Below are 15193 nucleotides of genomic sequence, written 5' to 3'. Positions count from 1 at the left end.
GGTTGCTGGATTTGTACAGCGCTTTTTGTCAAAACGTAACTATTATTACCCCCAGAAATAGCTCGAGCTGCCACTTCATCAGCTACACTGTTAGAAAATTTATCCTTATAAAACAAGTTCCTGCAGCAGAGTCTCGAGAACACCTGTAATCTTACCAGATTGCGAATATAATTTTACAGGAAATTAGTATTTGGTGTATGGAACCTTACAAATTTCCTTTAATAATGCACCCTTTACCCCTTTTTAAACAGACCTGCTCTGTTAAATTGCAGAAAAAATCCTGTTTTATGAATTTGCATAATGATTCTGTTAAATTTTTCTGAAAAATCTTCCTTTTTTCTGTAAAATCACGGTTATTTTTAACGGTGTACGCTAAGTGCATTCAATGAACTGATCTACACCTGGGCCCCATTTCATGAAAGTTGTCAGCACTGACAAGTTGTCTTCCTCCGACAGTTACCATAGTAACAGTCAGAGGCCAGTGCCTTTCAGCCAATCAAAACCAAGGATTTCACTGAAATTGTCAGCACTGACAATTTAGTCAGTGCTGACAACTTTCATGAAACACCCACCTGGGGGCCGTTTCATAAAGCTGTTCGTATTAAGATCGACTTTAAGAACGACTGGTGATCCTTCCTTGTATGTTCACCATAATGGTGATTGGTGATTTTTAGCGCATGAGAAAGGTTCATCAGTCGTTAAACGAGTACAAAGTACGCTGGATTAAGGTATACTTATTATCTTGATATTTCAAAACTAAATTGATTATTACATTTTTTTTTAGTCTTGAAATGTAGATGCATCGATCGTGGCAGGTGAATGAGGTGCATCCAAGGTGGGGAGGGGCGGAGAAGAAAGACAGAGATTGAAAGATTGAATTGAATTCATTTTCATAATTCACAAAATATAAAATATGATAACACAATACAAGAAATACGTTTGATTATTATACAGGATGCAGAAGATTATGACAATGGCAATTAATGAAAGTGAAATATGAAGGAACCATCATAAAAAACGGAACTTGTATATCTCATGTTCCTTATGATGGACTGGTTTTAAATGAAAAATGCCCCCCTATTTTTTATAATTTGCAGTGTCGCGTATACTTGCTTGTTTGAGTGATCGTAATATACCAGGCAAGTACAAGGGAGAAGTGTGGAACTGATCACTTGTTTAAGTCTCCAGTAGAAGATAAAAGCTTGGTTTGCAGAAGCCTTAGACCATGCTGTATTGGTGCATTCGACGTTTTATCAGAAACCCTTTCTTTTATAGTATTAATTATTTCATCGCTCTTTTGGGGGTCAGATTGATATAGTTTGCAAACAAGCACGACAGACATGACAGAGGACGTCAGATTTATTGTGTTTCCACTAATTCTAGAATGTCGGCAACATTCCTTTCATGAATGTACGTAGTAAAGCTCAAATTTAGTCGGATTTTATTGCCATAAATAGTGGAATAAGGAAACATAACATTCATCACTCTAATCATTCGAAGACATACATGTATACGATATTTATTGAAGCTGTTTCGGCTTACCATGAATACATACATAGAAAATTCTCTCCTACCGGTGCCCATATCTCCTCCCCCCCCCCCCCCTCCTCTCTCTCTCTCTTTCTCTCTCGTCCATCACATCAATCAGCGTTGGGAAGTGCGAATATACATTTCGTATCATTTCGAAACAGCGCCAACGGGCTGAAAGGGAAAGTGTACTTGAATATAATAACCTGACAATAATCATTTCAACTCTCGGAACACAACGTCGCTTCTGCACACGGCACTATTGTGACGACAGCTCAAAGAATCCGCCAATCAAAAACGTGATTGGTGTGATATTGCGCGGACATGCCAAAAGAAGCACACCGATCATGGCATGTCAACCAACTAGCGCATTTCCATACATTTTTTTTTCTCATCTCCTATTGCCAAGTATATAACATTTATATACACATCTAGTTTGTTTTTAACCTACCCGTAATTTCCCCTATCCATCCCCTTTTAAAGACTTTATCGTCTAAAAGTCACTTGTAAATCACGGAGACTGTGGTTTTTCTTCGGAGAAGATTCGCCGCGCATGAGCTGGGAGTAATCTTTTTATATACCTCCCGTAGCCGTGACTGAAATCGCCGTCGCATTCGTTACCTGCTACGAGCGAACACGAGTACCATCATTCTGATTCGTCGCCCAAGCCTAACCGAGCTAAAGTCAGATTTTCGCGAGGATTTCCATCCAGCGGAGCAGAATTTTCTCCCATCCATTGGCTTTCATCAATTTTTTCCTTAGAAAAAAGGGAGAGTGAGGGAGAGAAGAGGGAAGACAAGAGAACGTGAAGCGAGTGTTTTAAGCCCCGTACATTACCCGAAGCAGGAAGGCTAGTCGAGTCGTTACGAGGCGGGCAAGATCAGGCTAGGATCAACATTAATCCGCGACTAGGTTTTCGTCCCTGTGACGGGACTCTCACTTCAAGGTAGAAGGAGAGAGCGAGTGAGAGAGCGAAAGAGGAAAAAAAAGTCGATAAGCCTTTCGTATACAACCCAGCCTAAAGACGAACAAGACAATGAACACCATTCGAGCATTCGAAAGCTTCGTCGAAGCTAGCAACGCACGCAACACTCAACCGAGTTCAGCGACGTCGCATAACGACATCGGGCATGATGCTCCCTGTGATCGAACTCCTCATTGCTCTACGATAGGACATCAGAGTACACCTGATAGCGTTGGTAAATATACACCCTTCATTCTATCTTTCCTCACCGCGATGTCGGCTTCGATTCATTTCAATTTTCATTCCAATCTGTTTCATTATCTTAGTCATCAATTTATTGATTTCATGATATATCATATCTCTAATGTCACATTTATGTGTTGAACCTATCAAGCAGTATGAATTGAAAACATTTATAATTGCATGGTAGAACACGTTACATGTTGTGGAGGCCTACATACTATGCTATTATCATGGTCCATATATAAAAAATAACAATCTTATTTTTGATTATTATTTCCTACATTTTCATCTTTTATTATAAATTTCCTTTGGCTCACAAGCAATAATTCTTAAGATTATTTCGTATCGTAGGTGAAAGTGGCGTTCTGGTTGAATTTGTAAACTAAACACCTACCGACCCACTCCCCCGACAACATTGTATAAGGAACAAAATATATTTTATTGTAATTTTATCCAAAAACATTTATTAATTGGTGTCGATGTCATATTATTTTTCATTACGACTTGTTTTTTATGATGTGGATAATAAGTGTTCAAACAACCTCCCCGTTAGATTGTCTTTTCTATAATGGTTTTAAATTAGTAAATGGATTATCTTAACATCTGATTGAAAAGAAAATAGATACATTTATTTTTTATGTATATTTCTTTTTGTTGAACTTAATACGCAAGAATATGTTTTTAGTATGCGTGAGTGCCTAGATGCGATGTGGGTGTGCCTATACCTTTGTGTATCTGCTTGTATCTAATTCTGTATTTTTTAAAACATTATTTGCACACTTATTTGTTTCCTATATTAAGACCAATTCAATATTCCTAGTTTGTTTTGATTATCTTTGTATTTGATATTGATTAGACAAAATGAACTCAAAAGTGAACTTGATCCAACTTGGATGGGATAGTCTGACATCATGGAATAAGCCCCGTAATAAAAATATTTACCACTTGCGTTAATTATGCACGTTTAAATTCGTTACCATCCTATATAACCTTTGAGAAGTTAATGACTATTCATGTTACTTCTTTGGCATTTTATTTTCAAAGAAAAATATCAGAGAATGGTGATAATAACAATGATAAAACCTCATTCTGATCTATTCAGCCCTGACAGACTTTATGGCTTTGTTTTGTGAAACGACTGTTTTATTTCTGATCCAATAAAATATAGGCTTATATCTGTCTTCAATTATAAACTGACAATTTGGTATTTTATCATGTGCTAGAATGTATCATTGTGATTTATAAGTAACAAGTTTACTTTATTCCAATTTTCGATAGTGAAATATGAATTTGTTTCTATAGTTATTCCGAATTATACATTTTTTCTTAAATGTAAGAAATTGATAACTTGCAATGCTTGTTTCGACTTACCCATTTACGCAAGATCTTATTGACTGCCGATTATATTGAATGTATATGTACTGAGATAAGATACAACTGAATTACAACGATTGTTGCTTTATTCTTCATGTAAATCTCACATTTCGCAATCCCATGATGTATCAAGAAAATGAAAACTTTAGATATATTATGATGAATTTAAGATGAATATTAAGAGCAAGGTAATGTATATTTAATATTCTCTACAATACATTAGCTTGATAACAACAACAACGACAAAAACAGTAACATCAACAGCATTAAAATCATCAAAAGCAACATTGGAAACAATGGGACAACAATAAAAAAAAAAAAACAGTGATGATGATGTTGTTGCTACCTCAAAATCAACACCAATGATATTCATGATATTACACTTCCTATTTCTCTTACTTGATACTACTACTACTACTACTATTACTACTATTACCACTACTATACTACTGCTGCTGCTGCTGCTACTACTACTACTACTACTACTACTACTACTACTACTACTACTACCACTACTACTACTACTACTACTACTACTACCGCTACTACTACTACTACTACCACCACCACCACCACCACTACTACAACAACAACAACAACTACTACTACTACTACTCTACTACTACTACTACTACTTTTTCTCTCTTGACTTTCTTCTTTTTTCCTTCTTCAACTGTCTTCTGATCTCCCTGCCCTTCCGTCCTTTTCTGTTTTTTTTTATTTTTTCTCCTCCTCCACCTCCTCCATCTCTTTCTCATGCCATCATTACTATAACCATACATTCTGTTTTCAGGGGGCGCGGAACGGTCTTCAATGTGGGCCGGGGAGGGGGGGGGGGCATTGCACATTTTTTCTGAAAAAGGTGGTGGTGGGGGCTGATGCCCCCGTGATTCTGCTTTCAACGCAATATTGCCACAAAATTGGGGCATTGGGGGAAAGTTATAGGCTTTGTTTCTACGTTAACTATTTTAAATGTTATAGGTAACCCTTTAAATCAGCTTTCAAATTTACTTGACTAGTCCTCTGATTATTTTTTTATTATCTACTTTATTCCATGTTAATATTATCATTATCTCAATATTAGTGTTTTGCTTATCATCAAGATCACGATTTAGGTGTACGTTTTGTTGAATTTAATTACTTTTATCCTTTTAAGGAATTTAATTTTCTTGTGTAATGTGCTTTTAAATCATTCATGTATAGAAACAATATATAGCGCACTGCATTATCAATCATAAAATCGCAAATTAGATTTTGTCAGCCAATATTCCAAACCAAAACGAATAACGTACATGTATTTTAATGGGCTGTGAAAACAGTAAGTACATGATTAGATACAACGTATGATTTTTCTTCATTTTTTACATCGTAAATATATTGTAATGCGTGTATAATACAATATATTTCTTTTGTGATGGATACAATTAGATTCGTCTACGTCCGAGTGAAATATCACTTTCATAAAATGATAATATTTCTCTTTCCCAAAAACTCTGGTCTTTCACTGAAATGTGGATATTATCCCCGGAGGGAAAACAAATCGGATCTCGAAAATGACTATTTCACGCTCGTTCACTTCCGCCATTGCCCCCTTCACGTTCAACCGTGCTTGACCGATATCAAGCGATGATTCATGCAGAGAATATACGACTGAGTGATGTAGCAAAATATTTCCATGTATTAACTAAGAGTAATTGTTATTCGTAAATTGATTAAATTAGATTTTGTATGTTTTCGTTATTTTGATGACGATGGTCAAAAGCATTTTCGTTTGATACAAGCACTAGGGTTATGTATGGTTAGGGTACCAGGGGCCCGTTGCAGAAAGAGTTGCGTTTAAACGCAAGTCAAAAAAATCAATCGCAAGTCTAAAATGCGCGCTGTTGATTGGTTGAAAATCAAGTTGCGCGTGATTTCTAGAGTTGCGATTGATTGCAACTTTTCTGCAACGGGCCCCTGTTAGGTTAACTTAACCCTGAATACTGAATAAATACTAATACACATGTGATTCCTACATAATTTACCATGATTTCCCAAACTATTTAATTTCTATTAAAAAAACGTACCCTGCATCTTAAAGCATTACTTTCTATATTAAAATGTAAATAAAAAACCTAAATATTATTATGACGGATATTTTCAACCTGATATCCTTGAAAATTCATGCACAATGATCTTTTCTACGAGAATAGTCATAATTGCAATACTTACAAAAAAAATCATCAAATAATAATGATTTGTTAATGTTAAGCACAGTGATTATCATGTTATACATTTTAATCAGAGCCGATATAAAGTATTAATTAATTGGACTATAAGTATATTTCGAATACTACTGTACTTGCCAATATTTCTATCAAAATAATATAATCTGAAACAGAAAGTTTTAGAGATAAGCATTTGCCATCACAATTTTGAAGAATAAATATGAATAAAGGAACGCATCAAAAGAACATTACAAAGAACTTTTTTCTATAATGGAACATAGAAAACTTTTATTCGTGAAGAATGAATATATTTTGTAAACTTTAAACTTATTGTCCATAATTTTTTGGGTTTTTTTAATTGAATCTCAAAATTGATATATTACATTTTGAGTGCATTACTATAATGCACGAGCAGAATGTCCTTAAAATCATGACGATATCAATTATTTTTCTTTAAAAATATTCAATAATTTTGAGAACTTACCCCCAAACTCCCACGGGGTTCAAGAGTGAATACATATACATGTTCGTCTCGGGAAGAACAAACAGTGCGTTGATTGACAAAGAAATGAAGTTGTTCTTTTTGACATTATCTTGTTTCCCTAACGTTTAAGAATAACGAACAGCGAGAAAATACGACTCGAGCAATTTGCATTATACTAACCGCTCTCTAAATAGCCGGAGGGGACAGCTTCATAACGGATTGCTGGGCCGCTGGAACCCCGTGCAATCGCCAAGCGTGTTCGCTGGCAGAGTGAAATCGGTTGCACGCATTTATTTTCTTTTCGTTATTTTATGAGCCTCAAATCGAACATATTGGCAATGGAATTGAGTGAATCTTATCTGATTTTCAAGTCGCCTCGAGTGTTCTTACCCCCTTTTTTTCCCGCACGTTTTGATGGATGATACTCCGTACCTGAAATTACCGTACATGTTTATCAATCAATGTTGGCATATGTAGCTTTCAAAAAATGACATTTTATTGCAGTTTGAGATTCGGAACAACACACTGCACATCTAGTAAGTGAAACAAGAACTTCGTTAGTTTGAAGTTATGCATTCAGAATGATCGAATTATAGGTGAGAAGTAACACTATGATTCACGCAAGGCGGTGTGTGCTTTCATTAGCGATACCTTCCCCTTTATATGGTTTCTTTGTTTTTATAAAGTTTTTTTTAATTATTACACGTACTGCCATGAAAAATTCTTTCAAACAGATAATAATAATTAAAGATAGGCCTCATCGATTTGATTGTATAGCGCGCTTGTGATCTGAAAGACTTGCTGTTGGAAAGCCAATATTTCATTTTCATTTTGTCTATTATTTCTATCAACTTTATGCCAATTTTTAAAGGAATCAGATAGTAACAATAGGCCTATCATGAGGGTGTTTTTTGTTACTAACGTCCTATATAATCATATGCGTAAATTAAAACGTACTTAGGTTTTGAATCAGCACATTATGCAACATTTTCCCGCTGGGAGAACAGTTAATAAGAGCTGAAGTGAAAATAATATAATCCAACATTGTACCAATTTGCCTTGTAGAACTGGAGCGGTGCTTCGACTACTGTAGTTTATTTCGATGAACAGAAACAATAATTTCTATGTGATGCATAATTAAGAGAGGTTCATCTAGTGCTTGGAAGGGGAACGATGAAAGATTGTCGGCCACAAAAAGTAACGAAGGATATGTGTAGGGCCACTCCGCAAAGTATCGTTGTTGATATCGAATAGAAGTAAGGCAACCAGATAAATAAAATGCTGATGCACATATATCATGATATTACTATAAAAAATCATTACAACGTACACTCTTGAAAATTAAATTTTAAAGGAGTGACATCCTTTTTTCAAATGTTATATCCAACCTGCATAAAACTGAATCCAACAATGATCATTGTAATTGTTTGTTTGAACCATTAAAAGTGATAAATGCAACATTTAGAAAGAGGTTATCATTCCTCCAACCTTTCAGTTCTTGATTTGACATTTATTATTTCAGAGTATCGGATTAAATAAAGAGGGAGAATGAGGGGGAGAAAAAGCTAATTCTTTTAATACGCGGGGAGGGTGTGACTTATCACCCACGCACTGAGGGCAGACAGATGATGATAAGCAAAACGGAATAACAACGTGATTTTGAAAATTATTATAAACAATAAGAAAAATAATAATAGCAAAATCAATAACTATAATAATAGTAACAATGATAATAAGAATGATGATGATAGTTATAAATAAAAAAAGTGATAATGGTAATAATGGTATTAATAACAGGCCTATAGCATTCATAATAATAATAACAATAATAATAACAATAATGATAATAATGAGGCAAGAGTTCAACTGGTACACTGTAAAAACTGTGGTGTTAAAACTGCACACCAATTGGTGTTAATAGAGGACCACACCCTGAGGTGTTAAAATTACACCCTAGAAATTAAACATCAAAGAGTGTAAATGTAACAACAAAAGATGTTGTAATAACACCTATAGGTGTAAAACTAACATCACCAATTTAACACCGATGTAAATTAACTGGTGTGGTCCTATATGTACACCGGTAAACACCACAGTTTTTGCTGTGTATTTAATTGATAGTATTAGCCATGTTAGCAGGAATACAAGAGGAGAAATGATGAAAAAAGGATGTTTAATGTATTGTTTTTATTTTATTAATCATATTTCTTCGAGTTTTTTTTTCTCTCCAGATTTTGTATTTACTTTTAGCTATTATATTTTGTTCTTGGACATTGACTTTTTCTATTCTCTCTTCATGTTTTTCACAATATTTATCATTTTGATATTATCAACCTCTTGTACGTAATCCATATAAGAATCATTTTTAAAGCAATTCCAGAAATTGTATATAGGTCCACAGGGTGTTTGATATGAAAACTTTTAAATGAGTCACTTTTTAAAAATGTTAATCATAATACAGTTAGAAATAAATGTGTCCTTGCGTTTGACATTTACTTCTTACTTCATATTGTCTAACCTCAAACACTGTCACTGACTCATAAATATCTGAATATCTCGAGATCTGTTTGCATTTTAGCACACTTTGTGATAAATGTGAGCACTTTCAATAACATTGGACGATAAAAAGCGCCATTTTTATACCCATGTCATACCCGATGACAAAGGAAGGTGTAGGTTTTCAAGGATAGAACGTCCCAAAGGTTGATCTAACGTTGCCAATTTGAAGACAGGGCAAGCATACAGACTCCTTTTTACTTCCGTTAAAAAGCTTGCCTGTGTTGAAATGTAGTTGTTACATGTTTTTGTCGAGTAAGTATGACCCCAGCTTGAACCGTGATCAACATGAGTCGAGTATATCCTCTTCTTTCCTCAGAAAACTAGCGCGAAAGATAGCGATGTGTGGAAATATTTATTAATGATATGTGTCCTCTTCACCCAAATCACTGCAGTATTTTTGAAAGAGAATGAGAGAGAAAGAGATAGAGAGAGAGCTAGAGAGAGGATGGAAAAGGGCAAAAGCGTAGAATTGGGTATTTACTAATTAGCTCCTACATCCTGTTAAAGCCGTATAATCACTGCATACGAGCTCATGGGATTTTCAGAGTTTGCTACCCCGACAAAGTTGGGGCAACAAGCTTACTACTTCCCGTTAGAGAACTAACCTTCTTTCCTCCCGTACACGTTGTGTATGAAAAGTGTACGTATTTATCTGTGTGTATTTATGACTGGAGGAGCCGGCTACTGTTTTTTTTTTTTTTTTATTAATGTAATTAGAATATCATCATTGTATAATTAATTAAGAGTTAATAATGATACAGGATATATCATCTTTGGCTTATGACACTGTAAAAAGCTAACACGAATGGGTCTCAAGAGCATTTTAGTATGATTGACTACATAAACTTACTCTTTAGAAGATATCTCGTTATCACCTTAGAACACATTTTATGGCGCAACTTTGCACCTTCCTGATGGTCTTGGAGCATACTTACATCTACAACTTTGCACCTTTCATACCTGGGGGCACAATTACACATGACATAGGTAAAAGCTAAAACTAGATATGTTCATCAACATTTTCCACCATTTAATAAACCACCAAATTTTGCTACTTGATAGTGACAAAAAGGAGATACATGTAAATTCAAATTAATTTCGATAATTATGATAATCTTCAGACTGAAAAAAAAACTGTTTCCGTCATTGTTCAGATTCTTGACTGCATCATGATACCCTGGTAAATTAATAATATCGTTATAAAATGTTTACTTCTGTTATTATATAGTAAGAAAAATGAATATACTTTGATTTATTAACAGAAATGCCGATTTTGAGATCCTCGACATCCTATACATGAATGCTATATTTACACTCACAACAATTCCACCCGTTATCAATGCTTGTATTTTCTCTTTTCCCCTTTTATATTTATTCCTTGTTTGTATTTTGTAAATACATTTCTGTGCTGAAAGATGACCACAGAGAATATCCAACGCCGACAATAGATATCGAATTGAATCGAAGTGAACTTGAAGAAAATTATATCTTTGTAGAGCTAAAATGAGGACAAAAATAATAAAGTTTAAAAGTATTCAAGGATAGATACGAAAGTGATAGAGGTCGGTAATGTCAATACTCAACACAGTCATCTTAAATAGTGTTTGTTGGCTTCTTAAGGCCTACTCAGCCGTTGAGTAAGAGAATTTCCAAAGTTAGTCGAAACGTAAATAACTGATCTCTCAATCGATATTTTCTATTTGTGAAGTTGAGCAAAGATGATGAGGGACTCTTGCCTTGGCTGTCTGACTGACGACGATTATTCATAGCTTCTCACGTTTCCAGAGAGACAAAGAGAGAGAGAGGGAGAGACGGAGAGAGTGAGAGATTGGCCTTCATTCGGGAAGGGGTGTAAAAATAATTGGTGGGGAGGGGATACGAGATATATCGAATCATGACAATTGACTAATAAACGAGGAGAGACATCAAATCGAGAAAAAAAAATGAAATGAAAAATACGAGAAAGAAACGAAGAGGGAAAATAGGAGGAAGAAAAGAAGAATATAAAGGCGAAAAAGGGAAAAATAGAAAGGGTGAAGGGGAAGATCACACTAGAATTTGAACAGCAGTCTTCGTCTCCCATCATTCACATGCAACCAACACCTCTACCGCTAAACCCTTAAAAGAAATACCTGTCTGACCTGAAAGAAAGAAGAGAAATCGAGTATGGGGGATACCGGAGCTGGCACAAATTAGCGAGCGTACTTTACAACAGATTAGGAGCGACCGGATCAAGGATCAAACCAAAAATCCTTCTACCCCTCCTTCATTATATTTCTCTCCTTTACCTATGATTTTTTTTCTCTCTCTCCATCTCTTGTTGAATATTTTTATCGCAACCGTAGAATGACCTAAATTGGGTGAAGGAACGAATCGGGATGGGGGGAGGTGGTTATCGAACGTGCCAGAGATTGGAAGAGAGAGAAGGGGGGGGGGTGGTAAACTGGTAAAGGGGCAATTATCTCTTTATATCAAATAGAGTATATATTAATCGGAAGACTGACAAAGAATTCAAACATATTTCATGATTAATTCAACATAAGGAAATAATCCGAGGAGATGATATTTGAAGGAAACGTTTTATAAGCCAGTTATTAATTTGAAGTGAATATTGACAAAAAAAACCCGATAAGACATTTTTTACAGAAAAAAATTCAAAAACGTAGAAAACAATTAAAGATCATGTTTTTAATCAATCGTCCATGGTGTACCGAAACGTACCAAATAAAGGCATTGCAAATTCGCATGACAGAGTGCGAGTTAAACTATGTTTTAAGGACATCGGGGGAAGAGATTGAGAGAGGGAGTGGCGGGCCGGGGGGGGGGGGCAAATCCTTTTCAGCCTTCTAAATTTTTCGTTATCCATGTCTATCATCACTAACGGGTCACTTTTTACACCTGTACTCCTTAGCGACAAACAATGGAACATGTTGTGCTCCATTGGGAATACTTGGAAAAGAAAGTACAACGTTACCTTATACTAACGTACCCCCCCCCCCATCCATCCACCTTTCATTTCAGTTTTATCTTAAAGTTTCGGAAAGGTGTTACGAAACGGCATGTAGAAAACATGAACAGTTGATGAATTGAGACATGATAATACTTCCTTTATTTAAGTTATTTGTTAATACTACTTATAACTTTTTATCCTTTTTTAGTTGATCATTAAGTATATATATATTTTTATTTTCAAGAAAATAAAGTTGCACTGAATATCGATGACCGCCCGTAATGCTATATACGGTCATGACTGTAGAGCACTACTACTACCACTACTACTACTACTTCTACTACTTCTACTACTTCTACTACTACTACTACTACTACTACTACTACTACTACTACTACTACTACTACTACTACTACTACTACTACTACTACTACTACTACTATACTACTACTGCTACTACTACTACTACTACTACTACTACTACTTCTACTACTACTATTACTACTACTACTACTACTACTACTACTATACTACTACTACTTTTACTATATACTACAACTATTTCTTCTTCTTCCTCTTCTTCTTCTTCTTCTACTACTCCTACTACTATACTTATGATGTTAATACTTAATAGTATTTACTTCAAACATTAATGAGCATCATCTAAGTACTTTCTACTTTGTTATATCATATCCTGCACACAACTGTTTTTCTTCATCATGTTTATGGGATTTGAATACAAGGAATCTTTGAATAAGCATAACAAATTGACCATTTTCCTAGTTAATTGACAGCTTAACAGATTTTTTTTAAACAAGTGCACACCTAGTTACCAATAATGCATATAGCATTTCCATTTATCTGAAAGCAAGATAAAAGAGCTTTGTAGATTAAATGGTTTGCTCACTGGCATAGGTGCCGCGGCCGGGGATCGAACCCCGGACTTTCCATGTATAGCCAGACGCCTTAGACCACTCGGCCAAGGCACCTCACCTCGGATGATTTGAAGTTTACGATAATCTATAAAACGATATCTTTGATCTAATCAATAGATAAAACTTGTGTCAACGACGACAACATCGACATCGACGAGGATGAAGACAGTAAGAAACGAAGGCAACGTCGACAGCGAACACATTTCACAAGTCAACAGTTACAGGAATTGGAAGCGAATTTCGCGAGGAATCGTTATCCTGACATGTCAACAAGAGAGGAGATCGCAGCATGGACTAACCTCACAGAACCTAGAGTTAGGGTGAGTCATTTATTTCCTCATTTAAAAACTTGGAAACTATTCCTTTGGTTTGATACTTGCTGAATTTTAAGTAGTCATGCTTTTTTTTTTGGGGGGGGGTAAAATCTACTTTTAAGAAAATAATAAAAAAAAAGTAATACCAGGTGAATTATTAAGGAAGACAGCAGTACCGCATAAAAATGAATAAGGCAACTAAGAATGTGACAAATACAAATAATATGAAGATCCAAGAAATTTATAAATTCTATAACAACTGTGCTTATTCCACACAAAGTGAATATAGTCATTGAAAGTCGTAATATTGTTCTTTCAAAATGCTTAGTTACTTAGATACAGACATTTAGATGGACTGTTTCTCTCCATCATACCTAACACTTCACATCAAAACGAGACAAATGCGACACCAAGTGCAAATAAAATGTATATTTTCAGCATGAAGTGCCCTCCAATATGCCATTTCTGTGGGATGAAATGGTATTATCACTTTTCTTCACCCTCGCATCATAATATTCCCCAATAACATGAGAGTAATAATCATACCCGACACAATCTGTTCTTTTGATTTTCAATGGGTACTTCGCGGCTATACCAATATTCTGAAAATTGACGAGTCCAATTTACTCATATTCATCGGGTTTATTGTTTGTACATTATACAAGCAATATTTGGGGGTTGTTTTTTCACTCTTGCAAGACAGACCTACACAGAAACAAAGGGGATAAAGATACATCTAGAAAATGAAAGTTGTATACAAAGTGGGTCACGGCAAAAGTATTATCATGTTATTGAAATAAAATCAGATAAGCCCAGCAACATAATACTCTTTTTTTTTCCTTTCAAATTTCATTCTATCGTTGTCAATAAAATCTTTAAATGACCGAATAAACACAAACATTTTACGCCACTATATTCAATATAATGATCATGAATTTACAAACTCACTGAGATATACAATACAGAATAGCCTAATTGAATTAATCAGGATAAAAATTCAATTCAAATGAAATCGCTTCGTGTTTCATTATTTTATATAAACAAGAGTTCCTAACATAAAGGTTTGAAATAATTTTTAAGGTGTATTGGTACCCGTTTGTTACAAATATACTACTTTGTTTATCATACATCCCTTCATTATCATCTTCAATGACAATAACCTTGAACGAGGCTGGTAAGCCGTGCCAAGATTTCTTCGCCTACCTAAGGAAGTGGATACACACGTACCTTTATCCAGAGAGGAAGCCGCGGCTTGCTGTCGGAAAATACGTGATTCAATTGTGTTCTTAGGTATCAAGCCGCCAAGGTATCCTGAATATTACAAGGTCAATGGGAGTTTTTTTTTCCACCAGTGCTTGAGAAAAGTATAGCACTGTCATAATAAAGACTTGCTCAGAGATAAAGAAAAAAATGGCGTACAGTATTTATTTACAGATTGCAACGTCAACAGATATACGACGAAGGTCAATGCAAAATGCAAAGTACAATAAACCACAAGAAATATTATGCAAAAAACGTGAAAGCACATTACTTTTATATTTTTGATGTATTGTTTTTGGCATTTTTTGTATATTTGAAAGGATTGAAAAAATAAGTTTAAACAAATATAAATAAAGAAAGATACACTAATACAATA

The 15193-nt window shown here is 35.0% G+C and overlaps 1 protein-coding gene across 1 annotated transcript in view; it reads left to right on the top strand.

The window, feature by feature from the left end:
- Window positions 1–1920: 1920 nt before the first annotated feature.
- LOC121431686 (pituitary homeobox x-like) overlaps window positions 1921–15193 on the top strand; it is a 39746-nt gene continuing 26473 nt past the window's right edge. The window contains exons 1-2 of the mRNA XM_041629337.1: window positions 1921–2726; window positions 13361–13563. Of these exons, the coding sequence (XP_041485271.1) occupies window positions 2564–2726; window positions 13361–13563 (366 nt within the window). The 5' untranslated portion in view covers window positions 1921–2563. The remainder of the gene's footprint in view (window positions 2727–13360; window positions 13564–15193) is intronic.

The sequence above is a fragment of the Lytechinus variegatus genome, chromosome 18 (assembly GCF_018143015.1).
Source record: "Lytechinus variegatus isolate NC3 chromosome 18, Lvar_3.0, whole genome shotgun sequence".
NCBI classification, from domain to species: domain Eukaryota; kingdom Metazoa; phylum Echinodermata; class Echinoidea; order Temnopleuroida; family Toxopneustidae; genus Lytechinus; species Lytechinus variegatus.
The sequence above is the reverse complement of the archived record's forward strand: the minus strand, read 5'-3'. Positions and strand labels throughout refer to the sequence as shown.